Source organism: Thamnophis elegans, chromosome 7 (assembly GCF_009769535.1).
Source record: "Thamnophis elegans isolate rThaEle1 chromosome 7, rThaEle1.pri, whole genome shotgun sequence".
Taxonomy (NCBI): domain Eukaryota; kingdom Metazoa; phylum Chordata; class Lepidosauria; order Squamata; family Colubridae; genus Thamnophis; species Thamnophis elegans.
The window spans coordinates 870,153-884,619 of NC_045547.1; the positions used below are offsets into that span (position 1 = coordinate 870,153).

Consider the following 14,467-nt stretch of genomic DNA (forward strand, 5'->3'; position numbering starts at 1 on the left):
GGTCCCATTCCTAGGCAAGGTTCAGTTTGAAGGCCACACCAGTGGTGGGTTCCTATCGGTTCGGACGGGTTCAGCCAAATGGTGGTGGTTTGCCAGCAGTAGTGAAATTCAATTTTTTTTTACTACTGATTCTGTGGGCGTGGCTTGGTGGGCGTGGCAGGGGAAGGATACTGCAAAGTCCCCATTCCCTTCCCACTCTGGGGCCAGCCAGAGCTGGTATTTGCTGGTTTTCTGAACTACTCAAAATTTCTGCTACCGGTTCTGTCAGAACCTGCTGGATTTCACCCGTGTTTGGTGGCCTGGGTCACTGGAACCAGCTTCTGCCCATGCGCAGAACATTTTTATTGCACTGTGCATGCGTGTTCAGCATGCATCGAGTGCGTGGCACCCCCAAGAGTGAACTGCCAGTAGTGATTGCCGGAACCCACCCCTGGGCCCAAACTGAGACCTGCCATTAACCCTTCTAAAGCCAATGGCAGCAAAGAATTGTGGTTCTTCAGTGTGATGTCATATTGCCTGTTGCCTGATTGGCTGGGGACTGAAAGGACAGTTTGTGACGTCACGAGCCCTGGGAGCAGGAGGTGGGACCTGACATTTGTTGAGCGATGTAGGATGAAGAAGCTGCTTCTGCTCCTCTGGGCAGTTGATGCGCTCTGTCTAATCTATGATGATGCGGAGGACACTTGCACGTAAGTGAGGGCCACAGCTGGAAGTGAGTCACTCCTTTGGCAACATTTGGTTGTCCTGGTGCCCTGGGGCTTCCATACTTCAGCCAGAGTGTGCTGGGTGGTTGTTGGAGGTGGGCAGGGAAAGCAACAGTGTTGAGGTGTGACCTTGTGGTGCTGCTGGGGCGGTCCCAGAAGTTTCCAGACTGCCATGATTGAACCCTGGAGGAGGAGGAAGAGGCAGAAAAGACCTGGATCTCCCATATTTCTTTCCTACCATTCTTGAGAAGAGCAAGAAAGAGGATTAGGGGACTGGAGACTAAAACATATGGAGAATGGTTGCAGGAACTGGGTAGGTCTAGTTGAATGAAAAGAAGGACCAGGGGAGACATGATAGCAGTCTTCCAATATCCCAGGGGTTGCCCCAAAGAAGAGGGAGTCAAGCTATCCTCCAAGGCACCTGAGGGCAGAAGAAGAAGCAATGGGTGGAAACTAATCAAGGAGAGAAGCAACTTAGAACTGAGGAGGAATGTCCTGAACAATAGAACAATTAACCAGTGGAACAGAAGTTGCCTCCAGAGGTTGTGAATTCTCCAACACTGGAAGTCTTTTAAGAAGATGCTGGATAACCATTTGACTAAAGTGGTGTAAGGTTTCCTGCCTGAGCAAGGGGTTGGACTAGAAGACCTCCGAGGTCCCTTCCAACTCTGCTATTCTACTCTAAGAGAAAACTTGCTCTGAGAAGAACATCTTGGTGAAAGAAGCTTCTGGGTGAGAAGATAAACATTGTCCAAGGAAAAAATAACCCAAGAAAGCCCAGTTGTCTCTTTTGGGACAATGACGACCTGCATGAGGGAGAATCTCCATCGAGACCTTTCAGTCCTCCTTCAACTGCCTTCCCAGTCACCGCAGCCCTACAACTGTGTGTGTTTGTGTGTGGGTATTTACTGAGGCTCTATAGGTGTTCCTTAACCTATGACCACAAAATCTCTGTTGCTAAGTGAACATTTAAGGGAGTTTGCCCCATTTATAATCTTTCTTGCCACCGTTGCTAAGCGAATCATTACAGTTGTTACATTAGTCAATGTTGTTACGTGAATCTGGCTTCCCCATGGACTTTGCTTGTCAGAAGGTCATAAAAGTGGATCACGTGACCCCAGGACACTGCAAGCGTTGTAAATATGAGTCAGTTGCCAAGCATCTGAATTTGGATCACATGACCACGGGTGTGTGTGTGTGTGTGTGTGCTACAATGGATAATAAGTGTGAAAATTGGTCATAAGTCACTTTTTTCAGTCCCGTTGCAACTTTGAAGTGTGGATTATCTGTCCTTACCCTTGTGTATTATTTGTGTTATTATTTGTGTTTGGAGGTACAATGTGTTTTATTAGTCTTGTGTATCCTCTAGGGAGCCCATAAACACAATCAATCGGTCTTTCTTTGCAGGAGGGTGTGTGGTAGCCGGCCTCTAGCCATGAGCCACACCATGATGCGGATTATAGGCGGGGTCGATGCCCTGCCAGGAACGTGGCCCTGGGCGGTCAGCTTCCAGTTCCCGACACGGGAGGGATTCCGACATTTCTGTGCCGGCAACTTGATCAATTCTCGCTGGGTAGTTACAACAGCGCAATGCTTCCTCATTCAAAGGTGAGTGAAACCCAAAACACCCAAATCACCAGCTCAGCAGAGGACAGGAGGTCCAGGTGTCCCAAATTCAGAAATGGGGACCGGGGTGGTCTCTAGGACAACGTTTCCCAACTCTAGAAACTTGAAGATGTGTGGACTCCAACCCCCAGAATTCCCCAGTCAAGTTGCCAAGGTAGAGAACTTCCCGCTTCAGAAGTTGTTGCACTAGCTGGGGGATTCTGGGAGTTGAAGTCCATGCCTCTTCTGGTTGCCAAGGTTGAGGAACTTCTTGTTGAGATGCTGCCATACGAGAGGTGGGTGGAGTGGATTTAATTGGCACCTTCTTGGCCTCGTCTTCTTCCAGACTGGCCCAGTTGACCATTAGGAAAAATTGTATTGCATCAACTGTCTTATCAAGGAGAGATCCAACTTATTTCCATTTTCTGTGAGGCCTGAGCACTCCATAATGATCTCTGGATGCCCCCACTCCACATTACTTCAGTGCTGGAAGCAGGGTGACCAAGCTTGATCTCTGGATGCCCCCATTCTGAGCGTTCAGCACTAGAAGCATGGTTACCATAGTCCAACCATTACTAGAAAATTGCATTCTTCCAACTTTAGATTCCACTCAGAGCATCCTAAGGGGTCTCCCCCAAAAGGAAGTAGTGTAGGAACACGCATGTTTCTAGAGAAAAGTAAGCCACGGAAATCCAGAAATGCCTCTAGAAGATTCCATTTCAGTTAGAACATAGAATAATATGGTTGGAAGGGACCCTGGAGGTCTTCTGCCACATGTCCTTTCATGATTTCCCTTTTGGCATGTCAACCAAGGGTCACCGTTATTATTGCTTGATTTGCTGGGGAGTGGAGAGGAGGTTGAAACTCTTTGGCTTTTCTGGAGTTTGGGGGCTTTCTCACTGTTCTGACCTGGCTCCCAAACACGGCAAATCCTCTGTAGTTAAATAAATGTTCTGTTTATTAGGAACGCCAGCAGACAGCCTCCCTCTCTCTCCCCCCCTCTCTCTCTCGCTCAACGCAGGCTAACAAGTCTGTCTGGCCGGGAGACGAATAGTTAGCAGTAGCAATAGCAATAGCAGTTAGACTTATATACCGCTTCATAGGGCTTTCAGCCCTCTCTAAGCGGTTTACAGAGTCAGCATATTGCCCCCAACAACAATCCAGATCCTCATTTTACCCACCTCGGAAGGATGGAAGGCTGAGTCAACCTTTGAGCCGGTGAGATTTGAACAGCCGAACTGCAGAACTGCAGTCAGCTGAAGTAGCCTGCAGTGCTGCATTTAACCACTGCGCCACCTCGGCTCTGCCCTACCTATTCATCTCCACCTCTTGCCTTTGATCCCCAGATCAAAGGGTGGGGCTTCGCTAGCAGCAGTGGCTCTTCTGTCCCAAGAACCAGCCCATAGATTTCCACTGCTCTCCTCTCCTCTGCCTTCTGTGCATCCATGCGTCAGGCACTGGCCCCAGCTGTTCTTCCTCTTCCTCATCAGCCACCTCCAGACCTGGGGGCCGTTGACTCTCCACCTGATAGGCGGCTAATGCTCTGCTTCTGTCTCTCTCTCTCTCTCTCTCTCTGACGGCTCCATTCCCTCTTCCCCCATGGATCTCTCAGGTTGCCTTGATGTTGGCCCTGACTCCCACGCCTCCTTCTGTGATTCGGCTGTTGTAAGGGCCGGCGGTAGTGCTTGTCACCCACTCCCCTCAGCCTAAGAAATAATCTTAGGACAGTGTTTCTCAACCTTGTCAACTTGAAGATGTCTGGACTTCAACTACCAGAATTCCCCAGCCAGCGAATGCTGGCTGGGGAATTCTGGTAGTTGAAGTCCGGACATCTTCAAGTTGCCAAGGTTGAGAAACACTGTTTTAGAGGGACATTGAGGCCACTTGGAGGTTTCTCTGTGTCCTCTGGGTCACCTGAGTGAGACATCTTCAAGTTGACAAGGTTGAGAAACACTGTCTTAGGAAGAAGCTCACGAAGACTTTCTTCAGGGCTTCTTTCATCCAGCAGGTAATGAACAAGAGGCTACACAATCCCCTTGCCAGGTAGATGATTGGGTCCTTCTTTCAGGTGAGCCTGAAGTTCTCCACTGTTCCTCCTCCTTCCCTTTTGGCATCCCAAGTTTCCTAAACTGCAAAGGCTCCTGTGGGGATTTTTATGGGGAGGTGAGTTGAGTTGAGTAGTTTATTTATATGCCGCCCTTTTCCCTGGGGGGACTCAGGGCGGCTCACAATTCAGAAGGAAGGGAGGACAAACAGATTAAACACATAAGACAGTACATCATTAAAAAGCACAACATTCATACAATTCGGGTGGGTTGCGGTCTTTAACCCCAGGCCTGACGGGACAGCCAGGTTTTAAAGGCTGTGCGGAAGGTCTGGAGGGTGGTGAGGGTACGAATCTCCACGGGGAGATCGTTCCAGAGGGTCGGAGCTGCCACCGAGAAGGCTCTCCTCCGGGTAGTCGCCAGTTGACATTGACCGGCAGATGGAACTCGGAGGAGGCCTAATCTATGGGATCTAATTGGTCGAGTGGAGGTAATTGGCAGTAGGCGGTCTCTCAAGTACCCAGATCCACTACCATGAAGGGCTTTGTAGGTGACAAGTAGCACCTTGAAGCGTACCCGGAGATCGACAGGTAGCCAGTGCAGCTCGCGGAGGATAGGTGTTACATGGGTGAAACGAGGCCGCTCCAAGACGTCACTGGACCTCTTCAAACCCGACCTCGCCTTCTCTAACGTGATCCCCTCTCTCCCCTTTTCACCCAGGTACCTGAAGCTGGAGTATTTAAGAGTGCAGATCGGGGCCACCCAGCGCTCCAAACCTGGACCAGATGCCCAAAACCGTATCATCAAGAGGCTGGTGGACCACAAAAATTACAACCAGGACAAGCACTGGAATAACATCGCCTTGATAGAGCTGGACAAACCCGTGGTTTGCAACGATTATGTCCAGCCCGCCTGCTTGCCGGAGGGAAGCCTGGACGTAGACTCGCTCAGGCACTGCTATATCTGCGGCTGGGGCATCACGAAGGATAAGAGTGAGAGCCTCCAAAAATTAAATAAATTGACCAATAAACCCCACCCCCACCTCTTATCCCTGTTCCTGTGAGCATTGGGGGCTCTAGGGACCCCCTAGGTTGGGTTCCCCAGCCCCTTGGAGGGAAGTCTGAGAGTCATCCGGCCATTGGTCAGGAGCTCTTGAAGGCATCACGCCATCGTTTTGGGAAGTATGAAAAGCCACGTGGTGCTGAGCACTGAAGGGAAGCAGGGAGAGGAAAAATGGGTCTTCTGTATCCCTTAAGAAACCCCCTGCCTCTCTGATAGCATCCTTGGTCCTGGTGAGGGCAGGAAGGAGAACGTGGTCCTACGGTTGACTCAGAGTTTGGCCAGTCCTGTCCTCAGGAACCTTCGCTTGGATCTCCTTAAGGGTGTTGCATTGCTTCAGGGCACGGGCTCTGTCTGCCATGTTCAGAGACTGGCAGAAGCTGATCTAGACTCGACTACTGCAACGCGCTCTACATGGGGCTGCCCCTGAAAAGCGTTCGGAGACTACAACTGGTCCAGAATGCAGCCACGCGAGCGATATTGGGTGTACCTAGATACACCCATGTTACACCTATCCTCCGCGAGCTGCACTGGCTCCCGATCGGTCTCCGAACGGGCTTCAAGGTGCTGGTCATTACCTTTAAAGCCCTGCATGGCTTAAGGCCTGGATACCTACGGGACCGTCTCCTGCCACATACCTCCCAGCGACCAATAACATCTCACAGGGTGGGCCTTCTCCAGGTGCCGTCAACCAGACAATGTCATTTGGCGGCTCCTCGTGGGAGAGCCTTCTCTGTAGCTGCTCCGGCCCTATGGAATGATCTACCCCCAGAGATCCGGACCCTCCCCACTCTCTCGGCCTTCCGAAAGTCGGTTAAGACCTGCCTTTTCCGGCAGGCCTGGGGCTGTTGACCTCTTGAATGAGGTCCAGCCCCACTACGGTTGAGTGTGTTATGTTTTTAACCTGCTTTGTTTCTTTACTTTTTAAAACTTTTTAGTACTTTTTAAATTGTTCTTTTATGTAAGCCGCCCGGAGTCCTTTGGGATTGGGTGGCATATAAGTTTATTAAACTTAATTAAACTTAGAGAGCCAGGTGAGCCCAAAATAATATTTTTCTAAAGAATGCCTCTCCTGCATAGACAGAGCTGAGCTGAGCTTGACATTTCAGTGCGTTCTTTTGAGGAGCAGGACTGAGAACTGGGGGGAACAAAAAAAAAACTATACCCCTCTGGCTGCCCTCCCTAGCTTTCAAAGTTAGTGGTGCCATTCACACCACATTCTAAACTTAAAAATAGAAATAGAATTAGAAACAGAATAGAATAGGAATAGAATCCCAGGGCTGGAAGGGACCTTGGAGATCTTCTAGTCCAACTCTCTACTCAAGGCAGGAGCCTCAACCCAGTGAAATGGTTGTGCAGTGCAACTTGGTTAATTTAAACCAGGGAGGGTCAGGGAGGGTGTTAGCTTGTGGTGTGAATCCAACTTTGTTAGTTGAGGATTTGGTGCATGGTGTGAAACCCGCAAATGACTTAATTCAATAACAAGGTCAATGGTGTTATGGGAGCGTAAGCACAACACAGGGAGTCCTCGATTTATAACAGGTCATTCAGTGACCATTCAAAGTTACGACAGCACTGCAAAAAGTGACTGATGACCATTTCCCACACATAGGATCGTTGTCGCATCCCCATGGTCATGCGATCAAAATTCAAACACTTGGCAATTGACTCGTATTTATGACTGTCACAGTGTCCGTGTGCATGTCACGTGATCCTCTTCTGTGACCTTCTGACAAGCAAAGTCAATGGGGAGGTCGGATTCGCTCAACAACCATGTGACGAACTAAAAAACTGCAGTGATTCACTTACCAACTGTGGCAAGAAAGCTGATAAAATGCGGCAAAATTCACTTCACAAATGTCTCACTTAGCAACAGAAATGTTGGCCTCAATTGTGGTCATAAATCGAGGACTCCTGTACAAGCAGAGGGACGTTCCATAATGGCTCTCAGCCCTTCTGTTTGGCCCACCTGAAGCTGGGGGTCAAGACCTCTGCTGAGGCCAGGCTGATGGGAAGGGGTCCCTGGCCAGGAAGGGGATAGGGATGGGGTCAGTGGTGAAGTTCAAATGTTTTTGCTACCAGTTCTGTGGGCATGGCTCGGTGGCCGTGGCAGGTGAGGGATACTGTAAAATCCCCATTCCCTCCCGATCAGCTGGGACTCGGGAGGCAGAGAATAGATGGGGGCGCGGCCAGCCAGAGGTGGTGTTTGCTGGTTCTCCAAACTACTCAAAATTTCCACTACTGGTTCTCCAGAACTGGTCAGAACCTGCTGAATTTCACCTCTGGGTGGGGTGACACAACCCTCTCTTCTGTTCACAGAGTGGGCTGAATATTCGGATATCCTGCAAGAGACCGAAGTGTCGCTGATAGCCAAGGATGCGTGCAACAACTCTGAGCAGTATTCCACACTCATCCGAGAGGAACACCTGTGTGCCACCTCTGACGATCCCACCAAGGTCAGCTGCAAGGTAAGTACACCCAGGGCAGAGATCTCCTTCCATCGGATCCATTGGATCTTCAGGCTCTCTCTCCTGGCCTTCTCCAAGGTTCGAGAGGTGTCACAGAGAAGAACCACAGGCAGTCCTCGTTTAAGGACTGCTTGTTCAGCGATCATTAGAAGTTACGACGGTGTACTTAGAATGTGCAGAAACGAACAGATTAACATTAGCAATTAAGTAGAAAGAGCAAACTGAATATTATATGATTTGAGGAGTCTTTTGCCAACGGTTGGAGAATAAAAAAGGAGTTTGGAAATGAAGAAAGTTAAAAAATAAGTAGATAATACACTTAGACAGGGATGCAAATAAGATGAAACTGTATGTGTAAAATGAGAATGATGATGTTTAATGTTGATATGATATTATTACTAGAAGATAGTAAGGAGAAAAATGGAGAGCTTCATAATGTTTAAATGCTCAATATATTATAATACTAAACTTAGGGAAATAATGATAATATGAATGTGAAAGATGTGGCAAATGAGGAACGATGTTGCCCAGAGATGTTTATACCCAGGCGACACGCTGCATAAGGAAAGATGGAATGTTTATTTTTGTAATTGAAAAATAATAAAACTCTTTATATATAAAAAAGAAGTTATGATGATGCTGAATGACACTTTTCCAAAGATGCTTTTACCAAAAAGGCGTGGGGTTTTTTTGTTTGAAAAAGGTTTCACTTCTCATCTAAGAAGCTTCTTCGGTTCTAACTTCAGTTCTTAGTTCTTCACCTAGAACCGAAGAAGCTTCTTCGATGAGAAGCGAAACGTCTTCAAATAAAAACCAAGGAAGTCCAGTTTTCCTTTTGGGAAAAAAAAGCATCTTTGGGACAGCCCTGACCTGGGTGATGGAGGCAAGAAGGGGACTTACGATGGTCCTCATGGCTGCGGCCATCAGAGCATCCCTGGGATCGTGTGATCACAATTCAGGTGCTTGGCAATTGACTCCCAATTATGACACCAGCAGGATCCCATGGTCATGGGATCACTATTTGCAAACTGGATTGCCAACAACACAGTTAAAGCCAGCAGGAGGTCACAAATGAGGGCCTCCCAGCCCAAGCTCCACACGCCCTACCTGAACCGGGAGGCCCTCAGAACAGTCACTCACGCCCTTGTGACCTCAAGACTGGACTACTGTAATGCGCTCTACATGGGGCAGCCCTTGAAGAGCATTCGGAGACTACAGCTTGTCCAGAATGCAGCCGCGCGAGCGATTGTGGGTGCACCTCGGTACACCCACGTTACACCAATCCTCCGCGAGCTGCACTGGCTGCCTATTGGACTCCGTATGCGTTTCAAGGTGCTAGTTGTTACTTTTAAAGCCCTACATGGTATCGGACCTGGGTACTTGAGAGACCGCCTCCTGCCAATTACCTCCCTTCGACCAATCAGATCCCACAGATTAGGCCTCCTCCGAATTCCATCGGCCGGCCAATGTCGACTGTCGACCCCCCCGGGGGAGGGCCTTTTCTGTGTCTGCTCCGGCCCTCTGGAACGATCTCCCCATAGAGATTCGGACCCTCACCACCCTTCTGGCTTTCTGCAAAGCCGTCAAGACTTGGCTGTTCCGGCAGGCCTGGGGCTGATGAGTTCCCAGCCCCACTCGAATTGTTGTGATTGTTGTGTAGTTCTTAATTTGTCTTTGTATCCTGTTTGTCTCGTTTGTTTTTGTGTTGCCCCCTTCCCCATGTGTTTGTTCGCTGCCCTGAGTCCCCCCCGGGAATAGGGCGGCATACAAGTATAATAAATACAAATACAAATCACAAGGAGGCAGCCAAGCTATCCGTCTCTGCTAACTCCATTAAACTGGGCAGCCGTTCGTCCACTGTTTATGAGGAATTCTAAAGCGGTATAAAAGTGTTTGCTGAAGCTCCTGCCTTGGGCTGTTGCATGCATGTGGACAAGTGATGCTACATGTCCCCGTCAGAGCTTGAATCGCGGAGGAAGACGAGTCGGAACTGGAGCAGATGGAGATCCAAGGGGGTGGCTTCATTGGCTTGGGGGGAAAATGGGGTGGAGCAGGGCCAGTCAGGCCAGGGCCTTTCAGGATTGGGGCAGCTTGTAGGCAGGGAGGAAGGGTTGGAAAGGATGACCAAAAGAGGCTAAGCAGTGAACATGAGAGACAGAGCTCAGGAGAGGAGCAAGGACAGCCCCCTCCTGATCCAAGAGCCCGGAGAGTGGAGAGAAGGCGAGAACAGCGCAGGCTGATCAGACTACTCAAGAGCAGAGCGCCCCACCCACCCCTCTTCACAAGGCACATAGGAACTGAGACCTAAGGAGATGCTGTGGGGAGAGGCATTTGTCGGGAGTAAACACTGAATTCCTGGGATGTTGAGTGCCGACATTTGAATTCCCCAAGAGTCCTTGCTTTCTTTCTGGATTTTGTGCTTTGCAGCCATTGTGCTCCCAGTGTTGGGCTGGACTATTTACAGAGGCTGCTTGAGGTGTATATGTGTGTGTGTGTGGAGTTGCCAGAAACGTGAGAGCGTTTGGGGAAATTTGGAACAATTGTGAACTGCCAGATTTTAGATTTAGATTTTATTAGTATTTGTAGGCCGCCCTTTTCCCTGAGGGGACTCAGGGCGGCTCACATAAAATCGGGGAAGGGGAATACAGACGTTAAGATAGAGACATATAATAAAATAATAAACAACATACATTCATCATTCGGGAGGGGTAACTATCCTTGTCCCCAGGCCTGACGGGCGAGCCAGTTCTTAAGGGCTGTGTGGAAGGCCTGGACGGTGGAGAGGGTGCGAATCTCTACGGGGAGCTCGTTCCAAAGGGTCGGGGCTACTACTGAGAAGGCCCTCCTCCTTGTAGTTGCCAGCCGACATTGGCTGGCCGATGGACTGCGGAGGAGGCCTAATCTATGTGATCTTATTGGTCGCAGGGATGTAATTGGCAGAAGGCGGTCTCTCAAGTATCCAGATCCACTGCCATGTAGGGCTTTATGGGTGACTAATAGCACCTTGAAGCGCATCCGGAGATCAACAGGTAGCCAGCGCAGCTCGCGGAGGATAGGTGTTATGCGGGTGAACCGAGGTGCACCCACAATCACTCGCGCGGCCGCGTTCTGTACTAGCTGAAGTCGCCGGATGCTCTTCAAGGGCAGCCCCATGTAGAGCACATTGCAGTATTCCAGCCTAGAGGTCACAAGGGCCCGGGTGACTGTTGTGAGAGCCTCCCGATTCAGGTAGGGTCGCAACTGGCGCACCAGACGAACCTGGGCGAATGCCCCCCTGGTCACAGCCATTAAATGGTGGTCAACGATAGCTGTGGATCCAGGAGGACTCCTAAGTTGCGAACCCTCTCTGAGGGGTATAAAATTTGACCCCCCAGCCTGAGAGATGGAATATTGGTCGAATTTTTGGGAGGGAAACACAACAGCCACTCGGTCTTTTCTGGGTTGAGCACAAGCTTGTTAACCCTCATCCAGTCCATAACAGCTTCAAGGCCTCGGTTCATCACGTCTGCCGCTTCATTGAGTTGGCACGGGGCGGACAGATACAATTGAGTATCGTCCGCATATTGATGGTATCTAATCCCGTGCCTGCGAATGATCTCTCCCAGCGGTTTCATGTAGATGTTGAATAGTAGGGGGGATAAGACCGAGCCCTGAGGCACCCCATAAGTTAGGGGCCTAGGGGACGATCTCTGCCCCCCCACTAACACCGACTGCGACCTGTCCGAGAGGTAGGAGGAGAACCACCGCAACACGGTGCCTCCCACTCCCACCTCCCGCAGTCGTCGCAGAAGGATACCATGGTCGATGGTATCGAAAGCCGCTGAGAGGTCAAGGAGGACCAGGATGGAGGAGTGTCCTCCATCTCTGGCTCTCCAGAGATCATCGATCAATGCGACCAAAGCGGTTTCTGTGCTGTAACCGGGTCTGAAGCCTGACTGGAAGGGTCTAGATAGTTTGCTTCCTCCAAGGACCGCTGGAGCTGGAAGGCCACCACCTTCTCAACAACCTTCCCCAGGAAGGGGAGGTTGGAAACTGGACGATAGTTATTAAGGATAGCTGGATCCAAAGATGGTTTTTTCAGGAGGGGTCTCACCACCGCTGCTTTCAGTGCAGCGGGGAAGTTCCCCTCCCGAAGCGAGGCGGTCACAACCGCCTGGATCCAGCCTCGTGTCACCTCACTGCAGTTAGTAACCAGCCATGAGGGACACGGATCCAGTACACAGGTGGAGGTACTTACAGCCCTCATGGCCTTGTCCACATCCCCAGGGGTAACGTCCTGAAACTCAACCCAGAGCTGTTCTGGTTGATCCTCCTGTGCCTCGGCTGGAACTGCGGGGGTGGAGTCCAAGTCCAGCTTCCTGTGTTATCTCTGGGTCGTGCCTGGGATCATCACCCGATGTATCTTCTTCCTCTTTCCTGCAGGGCGACGGCGGTGGCCCCCTGATGTGCAGGGAGTCCCATACCGAGCGCTACTGGCTGATCGGTCTCAACAGCTGGGGCAAGGGCTGCTCCGATGTCAAAACGCCGGGAGTCTTCACTGCCACCCAGTTCTTCTTCAGCTGGATCAAGGAGATGTTGGCCAACCCGCCCGTCTCTGGTCTTACTCCTCCATTCAAACCAACCACCCCCCGCACCCCCAGCCCTCCACCCCCCAGCCGCTTCACGGGAGTCTATTACCTCGACCCCATTTACAAAAAGGTCAACGGGATGCTAATTGGGTACTTCCCCGAAGCCAACACATACAGCCTTCCAACACGCCAGTGGAGACCGCCAGTCAGACGCACCACCTGGCCCTGGTACACGGGCACCCCCAGGACATTTGCACCCTTCACCTTCTATCCGAAGTCAACCCGGTGGCCCCTTTCCACTGCCGCCTTCTACCCGTGGGGCAAGAGGCCCAGTGTAATCTATAGGCGGAGAAAGTTCACAGCTGTTCCTCACACCACATCTTTTTACTGGTCGAGGCCTGGGCCTCCAAACTGGAATAGGCCCAAACGTTAGGGAAGCCAGCGACTTCCATCCCACCCTGGCCCAGATGAAGCACCCACGACCAGTGTCCTTCTGGTGTAACAATCCCTACCACCCAGCTCCTGAATTTCTGACCACCTGCCTCCTCTTTTTCATTTGCCCCTTGTTTGATCATTTATCAGATTTCTGTAGCCACTTTTATAAATGTGCCATTGGAAACAGAGTTGGCACCCAGCTCCCGGCCCAAGCTCCACACGCCGGCTAGATTTTGGAAGGCTCAGGAACACGGCTGCCAACTTTCTTCATGAGCCCAAGACGATCCCCAGGCAACCTTAGGGTGCAAATGGCCGATTTCAGGGCCCAGGAGCTGATGCTCTGGGGAACATCCACCTAGGCTGGAGTCCCATTTCTGGAAGGAGGAGCGCTTCACCAGAAATCCCATGGCTTCACACCGTCACCTTGGTTGGCTGAGCTCCCATGAATTCTGGCAGATGTTCTCCTGTAAAAACACATCCCAAATAAAGTGTTTCCTTCCAGAAAATGCCTCTTCTTTATTTCCTGGTAGGAACGCTAAGATGCTTCACTGGGCAGGACCAATACTTTCATGGCATTGAAGAGGAGTTCTCCACCCCGGCCAGAGATTGCAGAGATCTACCGAGAAAGGACGTATATTTCCATAAAGCTATTTTTTGGGCTGAAGAGCCTATTTTTAAAAAAACCTGGTGTTAAAGGAAGGGCCAGCTATGGATACCTTTTGGAGAAATGCCGAGCAGAGCGCTGTTTCCCTGGCGTGGGAGATCCCCATTTCTCAACTTTGTCAATTTGAAGATGTGCGGACTTCAACTCCCAGAATTCCCCAGCCAGCCAACACTGAAGCCGTATCTATGACACACTGATGGAATTTCTAGAAATTCAGAGGGAAGAATCCATATGTTTCAATGCTGGCTGGAGAATCCTGGGCGTTGAAGTCCACACATCTTCAGGTTGCCAAGGTTGAGAACCTCCTGGTTTTGAAGTTGTCATACTGACTGGGGAATTCTGGTTCCTTCCTTCCTTCCTTAGACATAAAATCATTTTTAAAAACATAAACAACCAGTTAAAACCTAAAATTTTCAAACAACAAAAACCTGACACCAATTGGGCTAACATGCCATCTAATCTTCTCCCAGAGATTGCGAGAAAACCCAGGTCTTTTAAAGTTTCACATAAGGCTACGGTATAACGGAAGTGAGCAATGCTTTATTTCAACAAAGTTTGTTTATGTGATGGCATGGCCTCTGTAGATGCTTAAACAAATAAATAAACACCCTTCTCAGTAAACAAGGTCATACTTTCAATTTCACAGCTACTAAGATTGTTGGCCGAGCAGGTACAAAAACAGCTAGGGAAGTTATTGAAGCCTGGGAAATGGGCCCCTCGTCAGTCCACAGGAGTGCTGATTTACCATCAGCTAACCGGGTACTTAGGAGATGATGGCTTGGCAGCATGAAACAGCAGCCAATCAGTGACCATCAACGCACCAATCAACCAATACGAAGGCCCCACATAAATATGACTCATAGTATAGGCCAAAGAACATATTCCGGAAAAGAGAAGTTCCTTTAGGATGGGTTCTAGC

General features: G+C 50.0%; 1 protein-coding gene across 1 annotated transcript; it reads left to right on the forward strand.

Annotated features, from left to right (window-relative positions):
* The first annotated feature begins 612 nt into the window (after positions 1-612).
* Positions 613-12,882, forward strand: LOC116511176 (acrosin-like). Its single transcript, XM_032221038.1, has 5 exons — positions 613-689; positions 2,112-2,312; positions 5,075-5,346; positions 7,733-7,881; positions 12,304-12,882. Exons 1-5 carry the CDS (start codon positions 613-615, stop codon positions 12,880-12,882), a joined length of 1,278 nt encoding a protein of 425 aa, XP_032076929.1.
* Positions 12,883-14,467: the final 1,585 nt, after the last annotated feature.